At 31.3% G+C, this 16093-nt stretch overlaps 2 protein-coding genes across 3 annotated transcripts; one reads left to right on the forward strand and one right to left on the reverse strand.

Moving 5' to 3' along the window:
• Window positions 1-843: 843 nt before the first annotated feature.
• Sld5 (DNA replication complex GINS protein SLD5) lies at window positions 844-9165 on the forward strand. 2 transcript variants are annotated; one of them, XM_018547237.1, is made up of 3 exons: window positions 844-948; window positions 1027-1742; window positions 9092-9165. In XM_018547237.1, exon 2 carries the CDS (start codon window positions 1029-1031, stop codon window positions 1674-1676), a length of 648 nt encoding a protein of 215 aa, XP_018402739.1. In that variant the 5' UTR covers window positions 844-948; window positions 1027-1028; the 3' UTR covers window positions 1677-1742; window positions 9092-9165. The 2 variants fall into 2 exon arrangements, with proteins under 2 accessions (XP_018402739.1, XP_018402740.1); XM_018547238.1 differs by having other exon boundaries at window positions 1027-1605; window positions 9092-9132.
• On the reverse strand, window positions 3153-13575 carry LOC108779754 (multidrug resistance-associated protein 4). The gene is made up of 18 exons (XM_018547239.1): window positions 13502-13575; window positions 10438-10548; window positions 10178-10312; window positions 9915-10119; window positions 9612-9831; window positions 9395-9551; window positions 9075-9324; window positions 6827-7018; window positions 6423-6709; window positions 6119-6302; window positions 5651-6000; window positions 5378-5595; window positions 5086-5283; window positions 4773-5003; window positions 4467-4697; window positions 4086-4387; window positions 3323-3970; window positions 3153-3225 (listed from the first exon to the last, which is right to left on the reverse strand). The coding sequence occupies exons 1-18, from the start codon at window positions 13573-13575 to the stop codon at window positions 3196-3198; spliced, it is 4023 nt and encodes a 1340-aa protein (XP_018402741.1). The 3' UTR covers window positions 3153-3195.
• Between the last annotated feature and the right edge of the window lie 2518 nt (window positions 13576-16093).

Genomic DNA, 16093 nt, shown 5'->3' on the forward strand with positions numbered 1-16093 from the left:
CTTGGTTTATATATATCTTATATGAATCTTTTTTATAATTTCAAAGGTAGATTGGGAAGGAATGTAAATTATAAAGGCAAATAAATATATAAACTTTTATTTTATTTAAGGCCCTTGAGTAGTCATCACAGGAGAGTTATTTTGGATCATCAGAAATAAAACGTAAATTATTTACGTTACGTGCCAATTATAAATAAAGACAATTTAGAATAAAACAAAATAAAATCGCGTTTTAAAACAATTATAAAAAAAATTAACGAAAGCTATTTTTATTCTCTTAACAATCAGTAAATAATTGCAAAGACAATAAAAGGCACGTAAAACTGAAAATAGGCTACGCATGCGCATTAAGTATAAGTACTTTACATGCTTTTTGTCGCTTTTTATGATTATTTAGTAACTGTCACAGGGGGTAAAGATAAGGTTCGTCCATTTTTACAATTATTTTAAAACGATCTCATCATTTCATTTTATCCAAGTTGCCTTCATTTTACAAATGACATGAAAAATAAAAGTTAACGTGTCATTTCTCACTTCTGACGTGACAAATCACGATACAATATGGCTGTGTTAAAGCCTTTAATATATTTTTTTATATAACATTTGTATTCTATAAAAGATATTAATGTTTAATTTATATATAACGAATTATATTAGATATGTATATGTATGCAGTATAAAATCATGTGTAGTATTTATATAATTATATGTAATGAACTCGTCGATTTCGAATAAAATACTGCGCGGTTAAATTCAAACGTGATCGATAGTGAGATCGAAATGAATAAACTTCGAGATAATTACGTGGAAATTCGAAAGCGATTTAAAATGGCCCGAGTCGGTTAGGTTAGTGCGTCCCGCCATAAATGATGGGTCGATGACAGTATCGTGATGATTCGTAATAGTATTTACATCAACAGCAGATACTTTCAAAAATCAATTCGACAGGTATGTACACAAAAGAAAAACAAAGTGTGTGTTTTTCTTTTGTGCGTAAATATTTTTAACAACTATTATAATCAACAGCTATGGAGAACCTCGAGGACAACTTGCTGGACGATGGGGATGGCGTCGGGGAGGTGACTGCGCAGACGGTGCTCCAGGAGATCGAAAACGCCTGGATGAACGAGAGATTTGCTCCGGAGATTTTGCCGCATCAGTCCGACCTGGTGGACTGCATGCTGCAGCAGATCGCGCACATGGAAGAGAATATCAAGAGGTTAGACAAAAACGATCTGCGAGCGCTAGTCCACCGGATGGAGCTCGATCGGATCAAATACATCATCAGCAGCTACCTGCGAGCACGTCTGGAGAAGATCGAACGATATACAATTCATATCCTGTCGGAAGAGGCAAGTAGAAGTCCGGAAGAGGCCTATTTGACGCCAGGTGAGTCGCATTTCGCTAAAGAGTACCTGGCCAATCTGGAGACGTTCTTCAAGACGGTGGCGTTGCAGCACATGCCGCCTAACTTTCAGCGATTTGAGGCGAACAAGTTTACCATTAAACCCAATCTGCAAGCACATGTGTTCCTGCGTGCGAATCAAAGTGTTACTGGCATAGTTCTACCTGGTATGCTGAATGAAGAGATAGACTTCGAAGAAGGTTCGCAGCATATTATACAGTATAATGCCATAGCGCACTTGGTTAAGTCTGGTGTAGTACAGTTGATTTGATATTCTTAGGACAAGGAAACATAGCTAAGAAAAGAAAAAGGTTGTGATATATTTCTTTATGGATCAGTATGTATATCTACTTCTATTTATTATATCATTACAAAATCTCAATACAATTTTATATATATATATATATATATATACACATTCATTAAAAAAAAATCTTTAATGTTTCTCTCTCTCTCTCTCTCTCTCTCTCTCTCTCTCTCTCACACACACACAAACACACACAACTTGTATATAAAATATCAAAATTTATATCATTAAGTAACATATTATTTCTTACACAGAAGTTTAACACTGTTTACAGCAGAGTTAGAAAATAATGTGTTATTTGTAACACTGTTACTGTTACAACTATTTTTTTTATAGCTGTAACGAATTCATTTGTTAATTGTTACTTTGTACATGTACAACTTCGGTCGAAAATATAATATCATTATCTTATTAACTAGCATTTTAGCTCAAAATTTAATTTATGGCATTTGTTATAGATTATTCTTCATTTCAAGACCTTTTTAAACTTATGTATAAATCTGATAACCAATAGATAACAATGCAGATAAAAGAATTTTAGATAAATAGAAAATAAATGCTTAATATTTTTGGCCAAGATTATACATGTATACGGAACTTACATAAACGAATTTCAATAGAACAAAACATTATTTGACCATATTGCGATTAATTGCAACTATCATAATTACTATAGATCTTGTGTTAAATTGCTCAATTAGTGATCAAGACAATTTTACGCTACTATAAAAAAGGCGTCATCAAAATTTAGTGGAAAACTAACAAAAATTGTGCTTTTTCAGAATTTTTCGAACGAAATTGATATTTGTACGATATTCAAATAGTATTAAAATAGTATTAATATAAAATAGTATTAAAAGTGTTAAAATCTTTTTCAAACATTTATACAATTTATAAAAATACAATAAAGACCTTATTGTGTATAACTGAAAAGAAAAACGATAAATTTACATCGCAATACACAGATAAGCAAAGAAGGCCAGTCAAAAGATCTTAATGTCCAATAATATTTTAGTATGACTCTTATAATTTCTAATTCAAGCAAACTACGCACCAATTATTTGTTGTATTGAAACAGTCCTAAACTAAAACTAGAGTACGCGATATTACAAATTGAATTGATAAGCAATTTAATAATGTTGATGCTAATGAGCATTTTAAAACAATACAAAAAATTATTGTGAAAAGTATTACCTCAGCAAGGATTTCTCAACGAGGACTTCTCTATATTCCATAACGGCATTTTACCAATTCTATCATCAAAATGATAGGAATATTATTTCTTTACACAAAAATATTTATTAAAAAATTAACAAATAAATACAAATTATTTAAAATAACTAAGTACTAAAATCTGATAATTTTCGTTATCACTAAAAATATTGCTTAAAAAAATAAAAACATTGAATTAAAATTAAGTAAAAAAGTATAAGTAAATTTGTTCGTTATTAACACAAATCTTGTAGTATACTTCTAGAGAAAATTACAATAATCCATGCTGTCGATCATATGCCTGTAAACAAGGTATTACATTTAAATATTAAAAAAATTTTTTTTTTCAATTCTTATCTCCATATGTAATAGAACCTCAGATAGAGCGATTGATTTACCTCTTTGGCACATTGCTTAAGTTGTTCCGTCATAGTCTTTCCAGTTTCTTGCACCATACTACTGAAATGACCTTGTTCATTTTGCAACAAAATATACGGATGATCAAATTCTAACATTTGACCTTGATCCATTGTCAGTACTTTATCGTTGTCCATTATCGTGTTCAATCTGTGTGCTATTGTTAAGACCGTGCAGTCTTCGAACTTCTTTCGGATCGTGGTTTGTATGAGTGCGTCCGTTGTAGGATCCACATTGGCAGTAGCTTCGTCGAGCACAAGTATTTTATTAGCCTGTAAAATTGCGCGAGCTAGGCAAACCAATTGTCGCTGTCCGACGCTGAAGTTGCTGCCGTCCTGCTCGACGTGATAGTCTAAGGAGCCTACCATGTGTTTCAATTTCACTTCTTCTAAAACACTCCATAGATCAGCGTCATGAAACTTATAAAAGGGATCGAGATTATCTCGAAGCGTAGAGGAGAATAATACTGGTTCTTGAGGTATTATAGAGATTTTATTCCTCAAATCGTGAAGACCAATCTTCTTCGTATCAACGTTATCGATGTAAATAGTGCCGTCGAGTTTTGCCATACGAAACAAGGCAGCGATCAGGGATGACTTTCCTGCTCCAGTACGACCCACAATTCCAACCTAAAAAATATAGAGAGAACGATTTAAAATAATTCAGAATATAATTGTAATTATTTGGAATGATTTAGGATTATTTGATAACGGAATTATCATTTGTACAACAAGTAGTAATTACCTTCATGCCAGGTTTAATAACGAAACTGAGAGATTTTAGAACGGGTGGTTCAGATTCGGAATATCGAAGATAAATACGGTCAAATTTAATTTCTCCCTTAGAGGGCCAATTAGACAACGGTTTATCTATAGGATTACTTTCGAACGGACCCTCTTTCTCGAGCTCGGTGAATTGCATTATTCTTTCTACACTCGTCATCTGTGTGATCGTTTCGGCGGTTTGACGCATTCCATACTGTACCATACCGCATAAAATGAGCACTTGCGAAATAGCTAATCCAACATATCCGGCAAAAGTGTTTTCTAGTGAAAGCAACAAGATCTGTAGATATTCTATTATTACGAATGCTTTATATATAATAATTGTATAACAAATATTTACCATCGTTGAACGCAATAAAACTATACGTAACAACGGCGATAAATCCAACAGATACTATGTCCAGCGCAAAACCGAATACTGTGCCAGTTGCAATAATTAGTGAATAGGTACTAGTATGTAAATCTTGATGTTCGTCGAATTGTTTGCGAATCATCTCTTGGATGCCGGTAGAACGTATTGTCGTCAGACCTGACAATGTAGCGTTTACATGCGAGAACATAGGACTCTTCGCTAAAAATTTAAACGAACGTTAATTTTGGACACAAAACATAGCTTCAAATTGTCTAGAGAAGGAAAGTAATTTACCAATTCCTTCCAACCGTTTTGTGGTTCGCGCTATTGGAAGATAAATTTTTCTTATCATGCCAAACAAAAAAACCATAATGATTACAGCAAATATAATCCACCAGTTGATAATAAATACTTGCACCAGAATTCCAATCATCACCGTAAATATTTGAATGGATAATGTCATAGTGGTGGGCAATATTTCATCTACTGCGCCCATATCCTTTGAAAATCGATTTAAAATTCGACCTAGGAAAATACAATTCTTATCTACTTGTCCCGTTACATTACATAATAATTGCTGATTAAACACTAATTCGATATACTTTACCAGATGGGTTATTATCAAAGAACGACATTGGTGCTTTAAGTACACACGAAAACATGAAATTATGTAAATTCTTGCTGGCGTTCATACATATCTTGAAGAAGATTAAATTTTTCATTGTCGTTACCACAGTGCTGATAATAATAAAACCTCCATAAATCCATAAAGCTGTATTCGTATCAAAATAGTATATGTTTTCATCTATAATTTTGATCTAATTTGAAATAAAGTAGTAAAATATTTACGATACAATTACAAGATATACTCATATTGTAGAAAAGTAGGAAATACTAACAGTTATTAATAGTAAAATTTTGTGACGATATAGTATCATTGGATATATTCTGTTTATAATAATCTGTGATCGTTAGAAATTCGGTGAGGTCGTTATTAATATCTGATGCATTTTCTTTTTGTCCAGTAGATTTCAGTGTGGAAGAAAGAATTGTAAAATTATTCGTTATATGCTGTAGTTCGCGCATAGCTTTGATACGCATCTCTTCTTGCCTCGTCCTGCGTCATAAAATTTATTATATCTAGAAATAGATTCTTTTTCATAAAAACTTACCAATAACCGACCCAGTAATCACAACCATTACTTCCAATTTGTCCCAAGATCAAGCAAAATAAAAAACTGACAATCATGATGATCGAAGCACCACTACGAAGATATTTCCAATAAATTAATGTTGATAAACTTCCTTTAGCCAGAAGCTCCTCGGTTTCTTGAGGCTCGGCTTTCTCCATGTCTTCATCATTGACATTACTATTTTGAATTATATCAGACATAGGATTTGCATAAGTTTTTAATGCTTCTTTCGTCTTTTCGTTAACTTCTTCGGCTTTCATTAATATTTCCAAAAAAATTGCACGTTTTTCTTGAAGGGCTGCAAACGTACCTTCATCTTCAATTTGACCCTTTTTGAAAAAAAATTTATGTAAATAAATTTCATACATTATAATAATGTATGCAAATGTATTCACATAAATAATTATACATATATACATTGTATATGTAACGTAATATTTTACATACATTATTAAGAATAACAATGTAATCGCATTGTTTCAAATACTGCAATTGATGAGTCACGAGAATTCTTGTCTTGTTTCGCAAATAATTATTCATACATTCATTAAATAAGTGTCTACCAACGTGAGTGTCAACAGCTGATAAAGGATCATCGAAAAGATAAATATCAGCGTCTCTGTAGATAGCTCTATAAATCAAATAGCAAATTATGTAAGAGTATTATATATAGTGTTATATATATTATATTTAGTGTTATATACATATATATATATATATATACCTGTTTTGCAGGTAGACTGAAATTTACCTTGCTAGATTAATTCTCGCACGTTGTCCGCCACTAAGTGCTGTACCTCTTTCACCGACTAAAGTCTTATCACCGTACGGAAATTGTTCAAAATCTTTCGTAAGAGCGCATACATCTACAACATTCTGATATCTATTATTGTCATAAGGCTGACCAAATAAAATGTTATTTCGCACTGTGCCTGTGAATAGCCAAGGTTCTTGGCTAACATATGATATTTTACCATTTATGTGGATTTGGCCTTGCGATGATTTCAGTTCGCCTAAAATTGCTTGCAGAAAAGAACTCTGAAAATTAAATACGCAGAGATTTTCTTAAATAATAAATGTTAAAATTCGCTTTAAATAAAATATTACACACACACACAAATATACAAAGTATACACAAATATTCAATAGATATACCTTGCCTGCGCCTACAGGACCAATGATAGTGTAGAGTTTTTTGTCTTTAATTTGAATGTTGATGTTATGTAATGTATTTGCAATTGTAGTAGTTGTCCATGAAGCACTAACATTTTTCATTAAAATACTTATGTCTTTAACAGTTGATAAAGATTGTGTCAATGGAACGTTCTCGTTCAATAATAGGAAGTTCTAATAAAAAATATAATTATTATCTAACTATAACATCGCAATTAATTTCATAATAATGATTTTTATCTAATGTGAAAAGTATAAGTATATTCGATAACAAATCATCATTCTAACTGTCTAACATATTAAAACATGAAGACATCTATCTCAGATGATATTAATTGAAGCAACACACTTACAAAGAATCTGTCACACAACTATTTGAAAGCGGCTCGAGTTTGCTTAATATATTAGGTCTGTTTTTTGTTCCTGCACTGTCTGAAATAGTACACACGGTGCAATAAGTTAAAATGAAACAAACGTATATTTACTTCAACTTATTGCACCGTGTGCACTAGTTTAGACAGTGCAGGAACAAAAACAGACCTATTGTTAAACACAAAAAAGACACATATTTTTTTATTTCAGTTCAATTTCAAATTTAATTGGTAAAACAACCCATGTATTTCGATTTTTTAAAAATCTAATATAAAGGATTGTAAACCCTTAAAATCAAGAAGACTGGACCTATATAAAAAAATATCTAATACCATATTCTTTTAGATTTTTCTGTTTAACAATACCTTTAAGGAGAATCGAATTCGGATAGCTATGACAGATTTCTTATCAATCAAAGAAAAAGCAATACGGTATAAAAATGAAAAAATTTAAGAAATTTTAAATGCTTGAAACGCAGTCAATATATTATGATTTAGAGATGTTTAAAAAACTAAACTAAAACTTGAATATATTTGGAGAAATTATTAGTCCCAATTGAATGTAATGATTAATTTTCCAATGACGGATGACAGAATTAAGATTTGCAAAATTGATAAATAGAAAGTCCAGAGTCCAGTTCCCGGAGTTGCATAGAATGAAACAGAGCCACTTGATGTAGCTCAATGTAATTAAAGAAAAACATGAAAGTTCTAAATCTCTCCAAAATGCGTTTATGCAAAATTTTTCGATAATTATTCTGAATTATTTCAATTTAAAAAAAGTAATTTTTATTTAAAATAATAATAAGAGGAGGACGAATTGCGATTTTTAACGCCGCGGCGTTAACGCATTTGACATCACATTCTCGTGTGCGTGCGTGCGTGCGTGCGTGTGTGCGTATGAATGCGTGTGCGCACACGCAGAAATATGGCAGAGAGGGTTTGAAGTTCATTAATTCAAAAGCTGCACAAGTCACAAACTGTAGAGTCTTATCTTCACTGACAAATACACGCACACATAGACCCCTTTTACACTAAGCATTTGATATGCATACTAACTAGTAACTTTCTTTAAAGATACTAATGTCAATTAGCAATAGATAAAAACAGCAATAATCCACACTCTGATATCTTTAAAGATAATACCCGTGAAAGCCACAAATATAGTTAATATCCACATTATGCATGATGTAAACTAGGCCATACATACATGTATGGATGTGATTTCAAATAATAAACACGATATGTCTTGAATAAAATTGTAGTGGTTCGAATAGATAATGATAGCATTACAAATCACAATTATTATCAATATTTCGTATCAAGAGTTATGTTTTATTTTCAGATTGATGTAACGAAAAATTATCATATCGAGTAAAAGCGCATTTTGAAGAGGAGAACTTATGCTTATTATTCTATTTCATTCTATGCAACTCTGGAAATTGGACTTCCTATTTATCATGTATAATTTTGCAAGTTCTCAATCCATCATCCGCATTGGAAAATTAATCTCATTCAATTATTACTTAATTCAGCATTATTTTATTTAATTATTAATTTAATTCGGCGTTTTAAAAGTTTGAAATTTCTTAAATCTTTAAAATGTTTGTAATAAGGCTCTCAATATGTTTTTAACAACTAATATAGAGAAACAGGGCAATGAGCCAGTAAATATATTAAAAATCTTTTTAAATTAATTTAATATATTGCGATCTTAAATCTTTCTTATATTTCTATTGTATCGCTCTTTTTTTTTACTTAAGACGTACCAATCATTTGTTACGTGACTGATTTATAATATTATTTTTTTTTTTAACTTCAAAGTTGGTCTAAACTTATTGTTAGTAAATTGATCTTACCTCAATTCTTTTTATAGACACTGCTGCTTCAGCAGCACCCGCCACAGCCATAGGATAAAATATCGCCATGGTAAGTTGAAGAATATTAAAATATTGTGCCAATGAGAATACTTTATCCGCTGATATAGAATGCCCATAAAGTACATAGGCCATAATTGTGAAATACAAGGTTGTTCTTTCCGTGAAAACACAAGTGGCTAACGTAAAACCTCTTAGATACGATATCAGCGTGAGAACATCGATTTCGTATCTAGACGAAATAATGTATTTATTATATTATATTTCTTTGTAATAACAATGAAACTGAAATATGTACGAACTTTCTTGCACGATTAACTAATTCCGCGAATGGTTTCTCCCAAGTGTACATTTTAATAACTTGTATGCCCTTAATTATTTCAGACATCAAACGAATTCTTTCGTCGGTTCTCACTGCGATTTTTGAACGTAACTTCGAGGTACATTTGCTTATGTATCCTGCAAAGTATGTAAAAATTAGTAACTTAATCATTATGCGCATTTGCAACTGTACGTTACCTTGAAGAGGAATAGTCTGAATTATTATGAGAAATACACCGGCTAACGAAGCGATGCCGACGCTTTGCCATATCAAAAATGCAATTATGGATCCTTGTATAGGCAGGATCCAAATGTAATGTAATGTTGTAAACAATTGTTCGAATTTTGACATGTCATTTGATAACAGATTAACAATTTGTCCTGGAGAAGTGATTGTAGAACTGGATAAGCGTAATATCTACAGAGAAAACAGAGATATTTAAGAGATTTTTAAGAGAATAGACAAAAGATCTTTAAAATACTAACTAGTCTAATAGATACCTTCCTGTATATTAAAGAGGAGCTTGCTATTCTCACTCGCATTCCAATCTCCATTAAACCCAGATTCGAATGATGAGTTATCATCACCACCATTATTGTTAGAATTATCATACCAGAAGCGTAGAGATATGCTTCTTCCTGGGTAGACGCTGCTCTTGGATCAAAGTGCCAAATGAACAAACCCAAAATATATATTTGCATAGTTCTGTAAAACGTATTTTTATGAACAATTAACAATGAGATCATTATAATATGTAGTTTACCTCACAACAACAGTTAACATTAAAATCCATCCTCCATAATAAAAAAATGACCATATAAATGTTTTTTTCAAAGCTGTAAAAAATTTAGGCTTTCTACTGTCCTCCTTAGCTGCGTGCACTTCATTTTTCCAATTTCTAAAAACATCTATGTATTAGAAAAGTGGTGATAACATTATCAATAATTTACTTATAAATTAATTATTGACTTAATCCAATGTAATCTCAATATGTGAATTTATTTTAAGGATGAAATCATTTACTCTTCCAATTTGTTTCCCAAAAATTCACTATTATCAGCTGGCATAATATTATATACATTTGTCATCTCCAAGTCATGATCTTTTCCATACCAAATTATTCTTGCCAACCACCTTAAATATAATATAATAAGAAATTATGTAACACATGTGAAAAAGCATTTGGTTTTGTAAGATAGATATTCAACGAGACTAGATGTTCTGTTTTCGAGCAGAACAGTCCAATTGTCTCGTTGAATATTGTTCTGATATTAGCAATAAAAAAATTCTACTAAAAAATACTTTATAAATTTTGTCAAATTCTGTTGCTGTCTTAACAAATACATATATGTCTATTGCTGTGATTTTGACTAAAGTTGCTAAGAATTTTACATTTTTTAATTTTACTTTCTTATTAAAATAAACATGTTCGAATATTAAAATAATCATGCTGCTCTTTAAAATAAATTAAGTGTTATTATGATGTTTATTTTTGCAATCATACACCTCCCCTTCAACAGAAAATTATTTTACTTAAGATTAAAAAATATATCACATATATAGACGTTTTGTATTTTTATTATATAAAATGTACATTCATAATAGTGCTAATTCTAATAAAACTAATTCTGTTAAAATATGTCAAGCGTACTACAAAGTGTGAATATATTTGTATTTGTATAACAGCATGATATACAATCTGAAGTACCGCATGAAAGTCAAGTTTAAGTATATACGTATGTATGTATATACATATGTGTTAATAAGATACAGAAAAGTTACATAAAAAATTGTTTCAGCCAGAAATGATAATGGACGTCCATTTGATAATTTCGACATTGAATCAACGTCATTCCATTATCATTTGACCATTCTAAGATAATTTCGGTCAGGAACGGACATAATTTGCTTATTATAGTTACAGAAATAATATTTATCAATTATTTAATAGATTAATTATTAAATTAAATTGATATCCGCTCAAACAATTAGTATAGCTCAATTAGTTTTTGACCTGGGAGGTATATTAAGTTTAATTCAATAAATTATGTCAAATGCATATGTATATCATTTTTATTTGATGCTTATCACTTCCGTAATCTTATCTTGAAATTTCTGATAACTCAAACTAAGACAACGTTGAATGATTCAAGTCTAGATAAAATAGAGATAAAATAGTGGAAAGTGATCAATGTTAAATAAGAGTATCACGTAATATTTAATATAATAGTACTATTTTACAAAATTTCAGAATTAAAAAACGCACAATAAATTTTTTACAAAATATATTAAAATACAAATATTTTTTTAATCGGTAGAACAGTTATATATTAAATCAAAAATTTCTTTATTTTTGTTTCGAAAAAAATAATCAAATTACACTTATTTCCATTTTATTTTTTTAAGGTTTCTAACTTAACATTAATATTTTAATTTATACAGTAGTGCTGAATGTTACGATCATGGAAAGTAATTTAATAATATTATTGATGCAAATTTTGTTACAACTATGTACATAGCTGTTTCATTTTCGGATTTAGTAATGTTCGGAGTTGTAATATACTTATATAACTACATCACTTTTATGGACTGCTGGGGTATCATAAAACCAGATTTAAGTGTTTATATATAACATTTTACATCAGTATTCAATTAAAGATTAACTACTGAAAAGATTAATAACTGAGTAAAAATGTTTTCCATAGTCTTCAATGTTCTGTCTGGATATGTATATATAAATACTGTGTCTATGTTATTTCCTAATTACGAAATAAAAAAGAATTTTCGGTATATATTTTCTAAGTCTATTTTATTGATTGCAAATGTTATTTTATTGCATAATATTTTCATTTAATGTATTTTACAAGAATTGTTGTCGTATGTTTTCTCATTTATTCTAATACTACAATCTGAGATAAATTAGATATTCATTCGATTTCAGCTTATATGTGCTATTAGTTTATACCTTACTCTATCTTTATTATAAATTACTCGCAAAAGGAAGATAAAGTTTTCCAACAAGCGACGTTGGATAATACACAGTGATCATTTTATCTTTGTTTAATATTGGTAAACAATAAGGATATAGTGACAATGGAATCGTCAAATTGACATCGTGTCATTTCTTACTGGGTAGCTCACTGTATATGCTTTCCATTTGGTAACACAAATTGACAGAAGTGTCTTTCTATCTTTGTTACTCTTTGAATGTCAAAAAAAGATAGAATGATGTTTTTGTATCAATTTGTGTCACCGAATAAAAAGCACTCTGTGTTTTATCAGACCTGTTTTTTTTAACTTCTCGTACGATTTTTTTTCTTTTTTTTTCTTCAAGTGGAAGGAAAAGATAGATGAACCATGCAAGAATTAACTTTAGCTAAAAAAAAATCCAAACAAATCTAAAATTGTGACATAAGATGTCTTGAAGTCGTCTTTCAGACGCAAAAAACCGTCTTGATCTGATTTTAGACTTTGTTGTCTGGGGATCTACTGTCATTTGAGTCTCTTATTAGAAAACTCAAACTGAACACGTAGAAATCGGACGTACATAGCTGTAAATAGCAGTTTTTTTCCGTAATTATATAGTGGCATCCGATATAGAGTGACATGGCTATTTTTTTTTTAAAACAATATCAACTGATAATGATAAGGGAGTTTCAAAACGCCAGCCTTGAATTTGCGTTTTTATATGATTCTCTATCGCACGTTAATTCCTCGACAAGACAGTAATAATATGTAACAACTCGAAGTGCTTTTTCATAAATTCATACTGACGCTCGACGCTCATTTTTAGCGTCAAAATATGGGTCACATGATCAAACTTGACGTTTGATACTCGTCAATTTGCATCATATGATCTGTTTTGACTAAAAATGAGCGTCGAGCGTCAGCATGAAAAAGCACCTTCGGACACTGCGACTTAGAAAAATCGATTGTCTTCTCGTAATTACATGCGACATTGTTGTGCTTGTTGAGATCATAATTCAAGAATAATCGATTTAAACGTCATAAACATTCATGAATCATATGGCAATACATATATCTTTTACTTTGATCAATTTAACTGTGACGCAAAAGCGACTCTCACCAGAAGAAAAATTTACTAATCGGATTCGCAGATACTCGTGGATTTGGATTGTTAACTTTCTTTGCGGCATCCATGTTCTGATCTTGACGCGAAAAAATTTCAGTGACTATATCTCACTGTTACCGTTACTATGTTATGCTAGCACTGCCTCCGACTCACTCCAAGCCACTCCAAGCCCCAACTGCCTCATGCATAGCACGTGCCTAATCTTTATATATCGCACATGCATGCATACACACACATATATGCACGCAGTATAATTCATCACATTTGTGTATATAAATCAGACAAATTGAGTTGTTACAAATTATTACTGTCTTGTCGAGGAATTAACGTGCGATAAAGAATCGTATGAAAACGCAATGAAAAAATGTTTTGAGATATATGTTACATAATAAATAAGCTGCTTAGAGTCTTATTTATAGCTATTTATATGATATATGTAAGACGCTATGTAGTACTTTAATTGCCGATCGAGTTAGTATATAAAATGAAACCTCTTAATTGAATTGTTAAACCTTGTATTTAATTTTATTGTTGCCGTCATGTTCTCATCACGATGTATATACAATATATATATATCAATAATATATGCCTGCAATTAATATGATCATAGCAATGCAAGTCGTTTCATCTTCATCATCACGATGAGAACATGACCGCAACACAAATAAAAGTTAAATACTAGGTTTAACACTTTATATAACTAACTCAATAATTATAATATATATTGTTTTTAAAATATACTAACTAAAAATATACATATTATAATATATACTAACTCAACAACATATATATCGTTTGCTCTTGATAATTATAACTGATTGCATGTGATAAACAATATATAATATCATGTTGCTGCATTCGTGTAAACATGTTATTCTATAAAGGATCTTCTTTAATTAATGGCTCCCGCCTCCAGTTAATGAATAGGAGGACGATACGGCATTCTATAAAGAATGCGTTTTATTTAACGTGTTCGCAACGCTCGCGAGCATAATTTCTTTCTTGTTTAATATTTGAAAACGATAAAGATGAAATAATGTTCGCGAGCGTTGCGAATGTTAAATGACACGCATCTTTATTAAGTGTCAGCAAATGTACGGCAAAAACATCAAAATAATTTAGACATGCAATGCTTTATTTACTCAATATAATTATCATTGAACAACTAACGCTAAATATTCAAAGAAAATTCGATTCATATGATATTTCCAATATATACACATCTGTTAAATATTCCGGAACAGTAACAGAATCATACAATTATACAAAATATGCAAATATTGAAATGTTCACAATGATCACCAACGCCGATTAACTTAATCGACGATTAGTCCATTGGAATTGACCAATCGCGTCTGTCGTCGAAACTAAATGATAAATGCGATTGGTCAATTCCAATGGACTAATCGTCGATTAAGTTAATCGGCGTTGGTGAAAGAGGCCCTCAACTGTATGGAGCGGATTTGTGAGCGCTCGCTGCTATTGGTGTATTCTTTTAGATCATCCAATAGCAGCGAACGGATCCGCTCCGCAACAGTTGAGTCTGCTGGGTATCGATCATGAAACTTTTTCCGATCTCAAATAACAACGAGCGCTCACTCAATTGTTTGAGTCCGCTGAACGCGCCCATTGTAATTGACGATTGGGAATTAAGCGGGGAGCACAGACTCTTGCATAACGGATAATCCATAGTGCATAAGAGAAACAACCAATCTGAATCCCTCCTTTCCTTCCATTTCATGGAAAAGAAGAACTTTGATTGGCTGATTCTCTTATGCACTATGCGTTATGAAAAGCTTGTGTCTGGGCTCTTACATTTTAACCAATCAGAGCAAAGCAGTCACCGATTGCTTTGTTCCGATTGGTTGAGAAATAATCCTCAATCGTCAGTTACAGTCGCTAGGGTGATTATGGCTTAAGGCCGTAAGCAAATCGGCCAATCACAGTTTAGCGTATTAAAATGTGAGATCGTAATCTTGATTGTGATTGGTCGATTTCCTTAAGACCTTACGATTACCAATATCTCGTTTCGCGGCATTGTCCTCGTTTTTTCTTGTGCAAAAACGTGGATAATGCTCTTGTATAATTATTTTAATAATTGTTGACATTCTTCAATCGTTGTAAACGCATTCTGGGCTGCGTTCAGAAATTACGCCTAGGTAACTCTAGGCTATAGTTTACGTTACGTTACGTATATTATATCAAAAATGCACCCAAGAGTTATCTGAGTGTCATTTCTGAACGCACCCCTGAATATAGGCCAAAGAACAAACTTATGTGTTTTCGGTTTCACAGGACTACCAACGTTTAAAAAAAAAATTAACTGTGAGCTAACCCTGTTTTGAATGTATTGTGTATTTATTATTTACAACTTACAGTTAGATCGATTTTGACTTGTCGTTTATCTCGCTTATAAATTGCAATTATAAATGAAATTGTACATATTGTGTAAGGACGATTGTAAGCAATTATGCAGTGAAAATTACACAAATACGCGCGAAATATATAAGCTCGTAAATATAATAAGCGAACGCGCGATGAGTGGCGGTTTTCCTTTAGAGGATTTTTTCAAAGACTTCTTCACGT

Source organism: Cyphomyrmex costatus, unplaced genomic scaffold (genome assembly GCF_001594065.2).
Source record: "Cyphomyrmex costatus isolate MS0001 unplaced genomic scaffold, Ccosl1.0 scaffold61, whole genome shotgun sequence".
In the NCBI taxonomy this organism is placed as follows: domain Eukaryota; kingdom Metazoa; phylum Arthropoda; class Insecta; order Hymenoptera; family Formicidae; genus Cyphomyrmex; species Cyphomyrmex costatus.

Coding starts and splice junctions, on each gene's coding strand:
- Sld5 (XM_018547237.1), top strand. CDS start 1,029: ATGGAGAACCTCGAGGACAACTTGCTGGACGATGGGGATGGCGTCGGG.
- LOC108779754 (XM_018547239.1), bottom strand. CDS start 13,575: ATGGATGCCGCAAAGAAAGTTAACAATCCAAATCCACGAGTATCTGCG. Junction 10,120..10,177: donor ATGTTAACTGTTGTTGTGAG/GTAAACTACATA, acceptor TACGTTTTACAG/AACTATGCAAATATATATTT. Junction 6,710..6,826: donor GTCCTGTAGGCGCAGGCAAG/GTATATCTATTG, acceptor TTTAATTTTCAG/AGTTCTTTTCTGCAAGCAAT.